Source organism: Mobula hypostoma, chromosome 2 (genome assembly GCF_963921235.1).
Source record: "Mobula hypostoma chromosome 2, sMobHyp1.1, whole genome shotgun sequence".
Taxonomy (NCBI): Eukaryota; Metazoa; Chordata; class Chondrichthyes; order Myliobatiformes; family Myliobatidae; genus Mobula; species Mobula hypostoma.
The window spans coordinates 77,259,862-77,274,292 of NC_086098.1; the positions used below are offsets into that span (position 1 = coordinate 77,259,862).

Genomic DNA, 14,431 nt, shown 5'->3' on the forward strand with positions numbered 1-14,431 from the left:
TGATTCTATTGTATTTTTTTGTTTTACAGTGAATTCCTTTAAGAAAATAATTCTCAGGGTAGTATATGGTGACATATACTTACTTCGATAATGAATTTACTTTGAAATTTGGACTTTGATAACCATTCCTACGAACCTAAATACGGGTTGGTTGACCATGTATGTTGCGTCTTAGTTGTTTCTGTGCAAGCTAGAATAGCACCCCAGGGCAGTACGAAATGGAGAGCAAGCTATTACCCATGCAACCACCTCCCCTCTCCATGCGGCTGATGAATCCAAAGGAACAGCAGAGACTGGTACAGTTTGGCACCCGTTGCCAGTCAGCATTGAACTCAATGTCTGATTTCCCCAGGAACTGCAGCTCCTGATTTTTCCACAGGGTTTACTCCTGAAGCTTTTTCCCATGAGTAGGTTTATCTGCAAAGCAGCAGAGGTTTGAGATCAGAGTTATTCTTCTGCTAGATGAGCTGCCAACTATGGCAGATGAGTCCCATCTGCCCATAACGAATGGTTTTAAGGCAACAGTAACCCATGTTTAACTCTTCTCCTAGTTTGTGGCTCAGTTCCACATTCCCAAGTTGCCGGGCTGGTTGTATATCCCCATTTGCTTAGTGACCCCTTTGAACGACCTACACCAGTCCTAAGTCTGTTAAGGCACTTCCAGGTTGCCCAGTTGCAATTAGCTCCTGGGGGGAGGTTTTCATCCGGTGGAATTTCCATCGTTGGGGGTTCTTTGAGACTGGCGAGCCGGTCTTTCCACAAGGCGATGTAGGCTTCAGATGAGGTTGATTGTAATGGAACAATACTGTTCATGAAGCTATGCAACATCTCCTGCAATGCCCATCACTAGAGGAACCCTGTACTGTTCCAGATCTTGCCGAAGTCAACAACAAGGCACAAAAATGTGTCCAGTTCTGGCTGGGCCATGTATAGACTGTCCGTGGACACGATAAGAAGACCTCTTCTCCTGTCAGTAGAAATGGTTCTGCCAGGCTTAGTATTTAAACCACACGTGAAGGCCAAGAGCTGTACTTAGATGTCAGAGGCTATTTGAGACACCCAACATTGGGAGCATTTAATAGGTACACACCTCCCCCGCAAAACCCCCCAGCTATGACATCATTAAGGAACCTCGAACTGAAATAATACCTAAAAAAAAAAAAAAAAATCTGAGCTTTTGAGAAATCACTTCTTTTCTCTTGTCCTGCCTTTACATTGAGGCAGCCAAAAGCTGGCCATTTCACACATCGCTGTCACGTGTTCCTCCGTGACCTAATATCTGGTCGCCTCAGCTGGAAATTGACCAGAAAAATACTACGCCCAACCAGAAATAATTTTCTCAGTTACATGTTCAGCATCCTGTTTAATTGAGAATAAATCACTTGTGTGTCACAGCCAACATGAATTCATTTTGCATGGTGTATCACTAAGCAGTTATGAGGATTGGTTCATTTGTTGCTTCATTTCTGTAACCCTCTCCGTTCCTAACAAATCTAACATTTGCTAAGCTTCTCTTTTAGAATGTACATAGATCAAAGAACAGTACAGCACAGTACAGATCCTTCACCCCACAACATTGTGCCAACCTTTTCACCTATTCGAAGAATTCAAGTATTCAAACTATTCAAAGCATATTTATTATCAAAGAATGCATAAATTATACACCTTGAGATTTGTCTGCTTCCAGGCAGTCATAAAACAAGAAACTCAAATAACCTAATTTTAAAGAAGACCAGAAAAATTAATCTTATCCTTCCTTCTCACATAGTCCTCCATTTTTCGAGCATCCATGTGTCTACCACCACCCCTGGCAGTGCATTAAATGCACACACACACACACACACACACACACACACACACACAGGTCCCTGTGCAAAAAGACTTAGCTGTGACATCCTTCTGTATTTTCCTTTATTCACCTTAAAGTTATGGCCCCTCATATTAGCCAATTCTGCTCCATTTACCCACTTGATCTATGCCTCTCATTATCTTGTACAAGAATATCAGATTACCTATCAACCTATTTCACCCTTATGAGAAAAGTTCTGGCTTGCTCAGTGCATTCTCATAGTACATGCTCTCCAATTCAGGCCGCATCCTGGTAAATCTCCCCTGTGTGCTCTCTAAAGCTTCCACATCCTCACCTCAGTGGTGCAACCAGAACTGAACTCAACGCTGCAAAGGTTTATAGAGCTGCAACATTATCTTGAGGCTCTTGAACTCTGTTCCCTGAGGAATGAAGGCCTCCACACCTTATAGACCATTTTAGACCATTAGACATAGGAGCAGAATTACACTATTTTGTCCATCGATTCTGCTCTTAGGTTGGTTTGTAAAGTTTCTAAATTTGCTAGTTGACTATTTGTATAGAGAAGCCTTGCAATGTGCATTTGGGTGAGGTTTCCATGAGTTTGTCCCAAATGTCTGGAACTGTGGTAGGGCTGGAAAATGAAATCATGTTCTTTATTTCTTTCACAGTTAAAACCATACAACATAGGAGCAGAATTAGGCCATTCAGCCCATGAAGGCCTCTGTTATTTGATCATAGCTGATTTATTATCTCTCTCAACCTCATTCTCCTGCTTCTCCCTGTAACATTTGACACTGTTACAAATCAAGAAACTATCAAACTCTGCTTTATATCTACCAATGACTTGGACACCACAACCTTCTGTGCCAATAAATTCCACAAATTCACCACTCATTGGCTAAAGTGCCTCCTCATCCCTATTCTAAAGGAATGTCCTATTCTGCAGTTCTGATCCTGACTGCCCCGCTGAAGGAAACATCCTCTTCACATCCACTATCTCTACGTTTCCAGTGAATACAGGCTCAGGGCCACCAAATGCTCCTCATACATTGACCCTTTCATTCCTGGGATCATTCTCGAAAACCTACCCTGGACCGTCTCCAATGCCAGCACACCTGTTCTTAGATAGGAGTTCCAAAACTGGTCATGATACCCCATGCAGTATGACCAATGTCTCATAAAACCTCAGCTCTACTTTTTACTTTATACTTTATTGTCGCCAAACAATTGGTACTAGAACGTACAATCATCACAGTGATATTTGATTCTGCACGTCCCACTCCCTGGATTACAAATATTAAATATTAAAAATAGTAAAAAATAATAAATATTAAAAACTTAAATTGTAAATCATATATAGAAAATAGAAAAATGGAAAGTAAAGTAGTGCAAAAAAACCGAGAGGCAGGTCTGGATATTTGGAGGGTATGGCCCAGATCCAGGTCAGGATCTGTTCAGCAGTCTTATCACAGTTGGAAAGAAGCTGTTCCTAAATCTGGCCGTACGAGTCTCCAAGCTCCTGAGCCTTCTCCCGGAGGGAATAGAGACGAAAAGTGTGTTGGCTGGGTGGGTCGTGTCCTTGATTATCCTGGCAGCACTGCTCCGACAGCGTGTAAAGTGTAAAGTGAGTCCAAGGAGGGAAGATTGATTTGTGTGATGTACTGCGCCGTGTTCACAATCTTCTGCAGCTTCTTCCAGTCTTGACAGGACAACTTCCGTACCAGGTTGTGATGCACCCTAGAAGAATGCTTTCCTCCTCGAATGAGTTAAACGAGAGCTGAATTTGCAGAACATCCATAAATTGAGTACTGATTTGAATGACTGAATAATATGACAACTAAAAGAATGTAGACCAAAAGAATATGGCTGGGATCAATTGCCAGCGCTTTTCTTTGTTGTTGTTGCTCTGACAGCTGCTTTCACTCAGTTCACTTCATTACCACCTACCACTGAGTAATTGGACTCTGATCAACAAGTGAAATATTTTAATGGACACAATCTATAATTATGTCAAAATTGATATAATATGTGACAAGCATCCATTTGTACATCGAAAATCAGAGAATTTGGAATAAGAGGCTCCATCTTCACTAACAGAGTGTCCCCCGTGTTTACAGCACATGATGACAGCCTAGTGTAAAGTATTTTTATTTTACTTAGTGATACAGCATGGAACAGGCCCTTCTGCCCAACGAGGCATGCCACCTAGGAAGCCACCTGTTTAACATTAGTCTTTTTACAAGCTAATTTACACTGACCAATTAGCCAACTAACTGTTATGTCTTTGGACTGTGGAAGGAAATCAGAATGTCTATCACAAACATACATGGTCACAGGGAGAATATACAGACTGCTTTCAGACGGTGCCAAAATTGAACTCTAATTTCGATATCCCGAGCTGTCATAGCATTCGCTGTCAAAATCCCCCAAATCCTTAGAACTTTCTACAGGGACACAATTGAGAGCATCCTGACTGGCTGCATCACTACCTGGTATGGAAACTGTACCTCCCTTAATCGCAGGACTCTGCAGAGAGTGGTTTGGACAACCCAGTGCATCTGTAGTTGTGAACTTCCCATGGTTTAGGACACTTACAAGGTCAGGTGTGTTAAAAGGGCCTGTAGGATCATTCAGGACCCAAGTCATCCCAACCACAATCTAGTCCAGCTGCTGCCATCTGGGAAGCGGTACCATAGCATAAAAGCCAGGACCAACAGGCTCTGTGACAGCTTCTTCCACCAAGCCATCAGACTGATGAAATCACAGTGATTTGAGACTACTCTATATTACATAGACTGTTCTATTTATTATGAATTATTATAAATTACTACGATTGCACATTGCACATTTAAATGGAGATGTAATGTGAAGATTTCTACTCTTCATGTATGTGAAGGATGTAAACAATACTGTGGTGCACTTAAAGTAAGTAGAACAATGCTGAGGTTTTATATGAAACTGGTCAAACTATCATCTGGAGTTTTGTGAGCTGTTTTAGGCCTAATATCAAAGAAAGATTGTAGCAGCATTGGAGAAGGTCAAGAAGAGGTCCACAATAATGATCCCAGGAATGAAAGGATTAACATATGATGAGCATTGGATGACTCTGGGTCTATATGCGCTGGAGCTTAGAAGAATGTAGACAGTTCTCATTGATTCTATTGGATTTCATTGTTTTATTGTGAAGGTCTGCAAGGAAATGAAACTCAAGTTAGTATGTGATGATATGAATGTGCCTTGATCTACCAAATATTGAAAGGCTGAGACAGAGTGGACATGGAGAGAATGCTTCCAATAGTGGGAGAATCTAGGACCAGAGGGCACAGCTTCATAATAGAAGGGCGTCTATTTAAAACAGAGATGGGGAAGAATTTCTTTAGCAAGAGGGTAAAGAATCTGTGGAATTCATTGTCACAGACGGCTGTGAAGGCCAGAACACAGGGGGATATTTAAAATGGTGCTTAGTAGGTTCTTGATTAGTTATGGAGAGGAGTCAGGAGAATGAGGTTGCGAGGGATAATAAATTAGCCATGATGGAATGGCAGACCAGTCCTTGGGAGGAATGGCCTAATAAGTCTTATGGCCTTATGATTAAGCCAAGGCTTTCATTCAAGCTTTGATTCATTTTTAGTTGAGGAAAAATCTACTAGCAATTCTATAAAAGCAGGAAAATTTGCATCTTGCAATTTCATTGACAATTCAATTTAATAGTATCTTATAATTTCATCAGGATGAAGTGCCTCAGCCTAAAACATCAGCTGTTCATTCCACTCCATAAATGCTGCCTGACCTGCTGAGTTCCTCCAGCATTTGTGAATGTTACTCTGGATTTCCAGCATCTGCAGTATCTCTTGTCTTTACTTTTGACATAATACTTGCTTAGAAATGTGTAGGTATAATTTTACCTTTAATCCATGCTATTCATCATTAATATCTCATTACAGCTGTTGGCCTAACAACATGCCCTGATCCAGTGGTTCCAAGCAACGGGGTAAAGTTTGGAGACAGATATCTGGTTAATGATGTGGTGTCCTTCAGCTGTGAGTCCGGCTACACACTTCAAGTAAGTTCATTGAGGAGGCCAGTCCACTGCCGTGTGATCATGTGTTGCAAATATCTCAGCTCTGTTGTTGTAGTCTAAGGTTTAACTTGTAGAGTCAAAGAGCAATACAATATAGATAGCGGCCCTTTAGCCCAACCAGTCCACGTTGACCACAATGCCCATCCAGCTAGCCTCAATTTCCTACATTCAGCCCGTAGCCCTCCATGTATCTATCCAAGTGCTTCATTAATGATATTATTGTACCTGCCTCAACCACTTCTTCTCCATCTCATGCATATACTCACTACCCTTTGTGTGAAAAAAATTATCACTCAAGTCTCTTTTAAATCTTTCCCTTCTCACCTTAAACTGATCTCCCATAGTTTTGGGCTCCCCTACCTTGGGGAAAGTAGTAATTAATTAATATTAATTAATTGTCCCTCTCATCATTTCTATGAGATTGCCCCACATTCCCCTAAAGAATAACAAGCTCGCCCGCTCAACCTCTTTCTATAACTCAGGCCCTCTAATGCTGACAACATGCTTGTCAATATTTTCTGTGCTCTTTCCAGTTTAATCACAGCCTTCCTACAATAGGGTGACCACAACTGAATACAGTACTCCATATGCAACCTCACCAACAACTTGTACAATAGATTCTTCATTATTTGCATTTGAATTCATACTGCAGTGTGAGAGGGGAGAAACATAAGTCACATGTATCAGTGTATTGCAATGACATAAAGGGAATTACAGATTCATGAGTGAGGAGGTTGTCAAGGTAGATTGGAGATGGAGACTGGCAGGGATGATAGCAGACCAGAGAAGCCTGGAGTTTCTGGGAATAGTTCACAAGATGCAGGATAAATATGTCCCACAGAAGAAGTTCTCAAATGGCAGGGGTAGGCAACTGTGGTTGATAAGAGAAGTTAAAGACTGCATAAAACCCAAGGAAAGAGCGTGTAAGGTAACAAAAATGAGTGGGAATTTGGATGATTGGGAATATTTTAAAATTCAACAAAAGGCAACTAAAAGACTATAAGAATGAGTAAGGTGAAACATGAAAGCAAAAGTAGCCAACACTATAAAGCAGGGAACTAAAAGTTTTTTTTCTGTTATATAAATAATAAAAGGGAGGTGAGAGTTGATATTGGATCACTGGAAAATGATACTGGTGAGGTGGTAATGTGGGAGAAAGAAATGGCAGGTGAACTTAATGGATACTTTGCATCAGTCTTCACTGTGGAAGACACTAGCAGTGTGCCAGAGGTCCATGAGTGTCAGGGAGCAGGAGTGAATGCCATTGTTATTACAAAGGAAAATGTGCTAGGCAAACTGAAATGTGTAAGGTGGATAAGTCACCTGGACTAGATGGGCTACATCCCAGATTCCTGAAAGAGATTGCTGAAGAGATAATGGATGCATTCGTCATGATCTTCAAGAATCACGTGATTCTGGCATGGTCCTGGATGACTGGAAGATTGCAAATGTCACTTCCCACTTTGAAAAAGGGAGGAAGGCAAAAGAAAGAAAATTATAGGCCAGTTAGCCTAACCTCAGTGGTTGGGAAGGTGTTGGAGTCTATTAATAAGAATGAGGTTTTGTGGTACTTGGAGACTAATGACAAAAAAAAAGTCAAAGTCAGCATGATTTCTGTGAAGGGAAATCTGACCTGGCAAATCTGTCGGAGTTCTTTGAGAAAATAACAAGCAGAATAGACAAAGGAGAGGCAGGGGATGTCATTTACTTGGATTTTGAGAAGGCATTTGATAAGGTGCCACACATAAGACTGCTTAACAAGATAAAATCATATGGCATTACAGGAAGTATACTGGCATGGATAGAGGAATGGCTGACAGGCAGGAGACAGTGAGTGGGAATAAAGGAGGCCTTTTCTGGTTGGCTGCCAGTGACTAGTGGTGTTCCTCAAAGGTCAATATTGGGACCACTATTTTTCACATTGTTTGTCAATGATTTATATAGTGGAATTGATGACTTTGTGGCAAAATTTGCCAATGATAGGAAGATAGGTGGAGGGGTAGATAGTGCTGAGGAAACAATGCAATTGCAGCAAGGATTAGACAAATTGGAAGAACGGGCAAAAAAGTGACAGATGGAATACAGTGTTGGGAAATATATGATAATGCATTTTAGTAAAAGGAACAATAGTGTGGACTATTATCTAAATGGTGATAAGGTTTAAACACTGGAGGTGCAGAAAGACTTAAGAGTCCTTGTGTAAGACTCCCAGAAGGTTAATTTACAGGTTAGGTCTTTGCCAGAATATGATAGACACCAAGTCCATGGGTATATTTAAGGTGGAAGTTGATAGTTTTCTGATCGGTCAGGATATCAAAGGAAATGGCAAGCAGTCAGATGTATGTGGTTGAGTGGGATCCAGGATCAGCCATGATGGAATTATGGAGCAGACTCAATGGGCTGACTGGCCTAATTCTGCTTCTATGTCTTATAGACTTACGTTTCCTATCATCTTGAACACCTTTATGAACTCATCTTTCATCATCCTTTTTATTAAGGAGGGAATACCTGGCTCACTCAACCTACCTTCATAAGGCATGCTCTCTAATTTTGACAGCATCCTGGTAAATCTCCTCCGTGCCCTCTCTGAAGCTTCCACATCCTTCTTACAGTGAGGTGATTAGAATGGAATACAAGTGGGAAGGAGCAATGCTTGTGTGGAAATTCAACAGCAATTGAAGATCAGAAGGTTGGATGGCTCTCTGTTAATGTGCAAGAATGCCTTCTGGAAATCCAAGTAAATAACATCCACCTGTTCCCTTCTATCCACTGCGCTCATTGATCAGGATCTTCGGGCTGTTGAGTCTTTTTGTCATTCCATCATGGCTGATTTATTATCCCTCTCAACTCCAGTGTCCTGCTTTCTCCTCATAACCTCTAATACACTTAATATCATGACTCTATCAACCTCTGACTAGCCTACCCAGTGACTTGGCCTCCACAGCCTTTAGGGCAATGGAGTCCACAGATTCACCACCACTTGGCTATATCAAGAACCTATAAACCTTGTTTCAAATATATCAAAAGACTAAACCCCCACAGATGTCTATAGCTATGAATTCCACAAATTCACCACCTACTAGCTAAGGAAAATAGTCCTCATCATTTTTCTAAAGGGACATCTTTGTTTTCTGAGCCTGTGCCCTCTGGTCCTAGAATCTCCCACTATTGGAAACATATACTTTGGAAAAGAGCAATCTCCCCTTCATCCCCTCATTGGTATGACGGTAATGAGAACTAATGTTGATGCTAAAGGGAGAAGTTTGTTTGAGAATTTCTTGACTTTTACATAGCTTCTAATGTCTAAATGTTTCTGCTCCTAGGGACAAGCCCATGTTTCTTGCATGCCTGGGACTGTCCGACGTTGGAACTATCCACCACCAATCTGCGTTGGTAAGTCAGTGATGAACATTCTCTGATGTTGGGTTTCCCAAATCATGGTGACCCAACCTGTGTCATTTAGTAGGATGACATTTCATCAGCGTCTCCAGGTCGCAAAGCCTGTTATACCCTGATATACTTCCTCCAGTGTACTGGCTGGAAATTACGATTCTTTGTACGGTCAAAGATCTACCTGGTTGCTTAACTGTTACTTTAAACTAATTATAGACTTCAGTGTTGACAAAGTAAACTAGGCTGAGGAGGAATGACCAATGCCCGACAATGGAAAAGTCGACAAAAATTAGTGATTGCAGCCCAGTCCATCACAAGAAAGCCTTCCTCATCGTTGAGCACATCTACAAGGAGCAATGACACAAGAAAGCAGCATCCATCATCAAGGACACACGCCATCCAAACCATGTTCTTTTCTCACTTCTGCAATAGTGCAAGAGGTAAAGGCACCTCAGGTCCCACAGCACAAGGTCCAAGAACAGTTATTACCTTATAACCATCAGGTTACTGAACCAGTGTGGATAACTTCACTCACCTCAACTCTGAACTGATTTCACAACCTATGGACTCACTTTCAAGGACTCTATAACTCATTTTCTCAATATTGTATGAGTGTTTGTTAATTTATTTATTCATGTTTATTTATTTACTCTTGTTTCTTTTTGTATTCGCATTTTGTCTTCTTTTGCACATTAGTTGTAGGTCAGTCTTTATTTTTGTGTTTTATTGATTCTATAGTATTTCTTTGTTCTACTGTAAATGCCCACAAGAAGATGAATCTCAGGGTCGTATATGGTGACATATACATACTTTGATAGCAAATTTACTTTGAACTTTGAACATCCGCTTCCCCCACAGCCCCCAACCCCAACCCTCCACCACAAGCAGTACACTGGTCTTGGTCTGGAAATTTGATTTGTAATATTCCCCTCCATGGGTTAGCTTGAACATTTCCTCAGTTCCTTCATTCATCAGATGGTTTGTTCATCTTCAAAATTGTTTATTATCATTCTTCATTAAGCAAGTGTAAAGGAGAACAAAATGAATGTTACTCTGGATCAGATGCAGCTTAAAAAACACACAGAAAGCATAAAAAACACAAGAAATATAAATATAAAAACTATTTTAAAGCATAATGTGTAAATAACTTGAATGTCTACATGTAAACACAAGATTAGTTGATATACATAGATCGATTGTATGTACATAAACTGATGCTAGTTGCGGGAGTATCTGTATGTTACGTGACTAACAGGAAATGATAAAGTGACAAAGCACTTGCAACAATAACATTCTCCCACATTCCTTTGAAGGCAATTTAAAAGTTTCCAGTGTTGTTCTTTATCAACACTTGCCAGCATTGTCAGCTGTTTTACTCTCCCAAGTTTCATTCACAATTGCTCAGAATTGACCTCCTTCTTGTTTTTCGGTTCCATTGACTGAGCCTATGCCATGTTTATATCCTTTCTGTGAAGAGCTGCAGGTATAACTGGATGAGTTCCTCAAGCATTTTGTGTGTGTTGAGCCAGAAGAAGATATTTCCTATAGTGGGGAAGTCAACAAGTACAGAACATAGACTCAGAAATAGAAGGACGACCGTTTAGAACCAAAATGAGAGGTATTTCTTTAGCCAGAGGGTCGTGAATCAAAGGCTGTGGAGTACTTAATTGGGTATATTTAAGACCCTAAGACCATAAGACATAGGAGCAGAATGGGGCCATTCAGCTCATCGAGTCTGCTCCACCATTCCATCATGGCTGATTCACTGTTCTTCTCAACCCCCATCTCCTGCTTCTCCCATAAGCTTTGACAGGCTTACTAATCATGAATCTTTCAACCTCCACTTCAAATAAAACCAACAACTTGGCCTCCACGGCAGAGATTGATAGCTTCTTGAAATGTAAGGGAGCCATAGATTATGAGAAAATGGCAGGAGATGGGGGCTCAGAGGGATAATAAGTCAGCCATGATGGAATGGCAGAACTGACACAATGGGCTAAATGGCTCCTATGTCGTATAGTTTTAAATATACTCAATGACGGCTTCCACAGCCATCTGGTTCACCATTCTCTGACTAAAGAATTTCCTCTGCGTCTCAGTTCTAAAGGGATGTCCTATTCTGTAGTTGTGCCCTCTGCTCCTCCCCACCCCACCCCCACCAGCATAGGAAACATCCTCTTTATCTTAATCAACTTGATACACGCGTATACACACACACACACACACACACACATGCACAGAGTGCTGGAGGAACTCAGCCAGATATGCTTTCAACTTAGGATTTACAGCATCTACAGAAACTTTTGTGTTCGTAACCTTTAGTGTTATTATATAACCCTTTGTGTTATGTAGTATTCATAGCATACAGTCACCAATCCAGCAACCCCCTTTTCCTGCTATCAAGAGTACTCTCCACCACATGATCAGTTTTGTTTCACCTGCTCCTTACCATTTCCAAATGCTCATCACTTACCTGGAAGCTGTTTTCCAAATGACCAAGCTCCTAGCTTGCCTACACTCAGTGACCATTTTATTAGGTACATCTGTACACCTGCTTCTAATGCAAGTATCTAATCCACCAATCATGTGGCAGCAATAAAAGCATGCAGACGTGGATAAGAGGTTTAGTTGTTGTTCAGACCAAATAGCAGAATCGGGAAGAAATGTGATCTAAGTGACTTTGACTGTGGAATGATTGTTGGTGCCAGATGAGGTGGTATGACTATCTCAAAAACTGCTGGTCTCCTGGGATTTTCACACACAACAGTCTCTAGAGTTTACCAATTGCACTGTGAGAAACCAAAAACATGCTGTGATGCAGTTTTGTGGGCAACAATGCTTTGTTAATGAGAGAGGTTAGAGGAAGGCGACAGTAGCTCAAATAACCGCATGTTACAATAGCGGTGTGCAGAAGAGCATCTCAGAATGCACAACACATTGAACTACAGCAACAGAAAACCATGAACATACACTCAATGGCCACTTTATTAAGTACAGGAATTACATACTGTAATAATGTGGCCACTGAGTGCATTAATCTGGCTACTGGGCCGGAAGACAACCAGAAATAAATTAATTCCATCCTTCCTTTACAATGACTCAGAAAAGATCACATTTTGAGTTACTGCCAGCAAGTCTTGACTAATTAGTTCTTTCATGCCTCTGAATAAATTTCAGAGAAAAATGTTCCAGATATTGACAGAATAATTGGATTTATAGACCTCCATGATCACAGCATATGCTGAGTTTATTTTTTCACCAATGAAATATTCAATAAATCAATGTTATAATAAGACCATAAGATATAGGAGCAGAATTAGGCCATTTGTCCCATCGAGTTTGCTCCACTATTTCATTATGGCTGTTTCCATTTTCCTCTCAACTCCAATCTCCTATCTTCTCACCGTATCCCTTCATACTTCAGACCAATCAAGAATCTATCAATCTCTGCCTTTAATATACATAAAGACTTGGTCTTCACAGCTGTCTGTGGCAAAGAATTCCACAGATTCACCACTTTCTATCGAAAGAAACTCTTCCTCATCTCCTTTCTAAAAGGGTGCCCTTGTATTCTGAGACTGTGTCCTCTGGTCTCAGATTCTCCCACCATAGGAAACGTCATCTCCACATCAACTCTATCAAGTCCTTTCAGCATTCAATAGGTTTCAGTAAGGTCACCCCTCATTCTTCTGAATTCCAACGAATATGTGCCCAGAGCCATCAAGCACTCTTCATATGACAAGCCATTCAATCCTGGAATCATTGTTGTGAACCAACGTAAGGAAATATGTTGGATTTTTTTTTATATAGAGTGAGGTTCCAGAAACAACAGGGATATAAGTGACCTGTTGTCAATTTTTAGGACCACTAATGGGGAATACACTCTTTTGCACATAAGTTATTTGTCCGTCTTTGTTTATGTGTGGCTTTTCATTGATTCTATTACGTATATTTCTTTGTCCTACTGTGTATGAATTTTGAAGTTGGAGCTTTAAGCACTATTCAAATAGTTTAAATAAAAAAAGTTACTCTAATATTTAAATAATGATATAAAGACCTTAAAGTACAAAAAAAAAATCAGTTAGTCAAACATGTCTTATCTTTTTTTGCTCAGGGTGACAATTGGAATCAAGTAAATGAGGTCTTGGTTGCAATGAGCTGATTTACTATCTCACTTATTGACTTAATTTTAAGGACTCTACAACTTATGTTGTCAGTATTATGTATTTATTATTTGTTCCTTTTTTTGTATTTGCACTGTTTGTCTTCTTTTATCTGTCAGTCTTTGTGTGTAGTTTTTCATTAATTTTGCTGTATTTCTTTGTAGTTACTGTGAGTGCCTACATGAAAATTAATCTCGGGGTGACATACAAGTTCTTTGATAACAAATTTACTTTAAACTCTGAATATTGAAATACGAGCTGAGGAGCCCAATGCATTTTATGAGAAAGGTGCAAGTCAAATGTACCAGAAAATCTCTGGCTTGTCAGTTTCCATGTTTAAAAAAAAGTGATGGGGCAAATTATTCTTGTACTAAAAAAGAAGTTAAGATAGCTGACTGTTCCATTTGGTAAGTTCAATATTAAGATGAGTGTGTCATACAGCTCATTATGACTGCTGGTGTCACTTGCAGTGCATTAGTGTTAGGGAACCTATTTTCTGGTAGGTTGTGAAGTCAGCTACTTCAAATCCCTTGCATCTTTGCACAAGGTAATATGTATATGATAAAATTCATTGCCCTCTTCAACAGAAGCAGTATTAAAACTAATCTTTTATCACCTTGACAGGATGTCATTTAGTTTCCATCCAGAGCTAGCTATTTTCTCGTGTTCATGCTAAGTAGCAATTGTAGACTAGCTTTTTGTATAACTTGCAGAACCTGTTCATAAATGTATCAGTTCATGACTTTAGGACTGTGTTCAAGCATCGTTACGAAAACGTAAAAGACACAGGAGACTACAGATGTTCTGGAAGAACTGAATGGGCCAAACAACATTTGTGGGAGGAAAGGAATTGTCAATGTTTCCGGCCAAAGCCCTGTATCAAAATCAGAATCAGATTTATTATCACTGAAATATGTTGTGAAAATTCTGGTAGTGTCTCCCTTCTTCCCCCTTCTGGCTCCCCTCTTAGCCTACTTACTCTTA

The 14,431-nt window shown here is 40.2% G+C and overlaps 1 protein-coding gene across 5 annotated transcripts in view; it reads left to right on the forward strand.

Moving 5' to 3' along the window:
- The window catches only part of LOC134341158 (CUB and sushi domain-containing protein 1-like), a 2,430,601-nt gene that overhangs the window by 2,109,456 nt on the left and 306,714 nt on the right, over nucleotides 1-14,431 (forward strand). For all 5 annotated transcript variants that reach the window (XM_063038952.1, XM_063038962.1, XM_063038968.1 and 2 more), the window contains 2 exons: nucleotides 5,755-5,873; nucleotides 9,215-9,284. In XM_063038952.1, coding sequence (XP_062895022.1) covers nucleotides 5,755-5,873; nucleotides 9,215-9,284 — 189 coding nt within the window. The remainder of the gene's footprint in view (nucleotides 1-5,754; nucleotides 5,874-9,214; nucleotides 9,285-14,431) is intronic.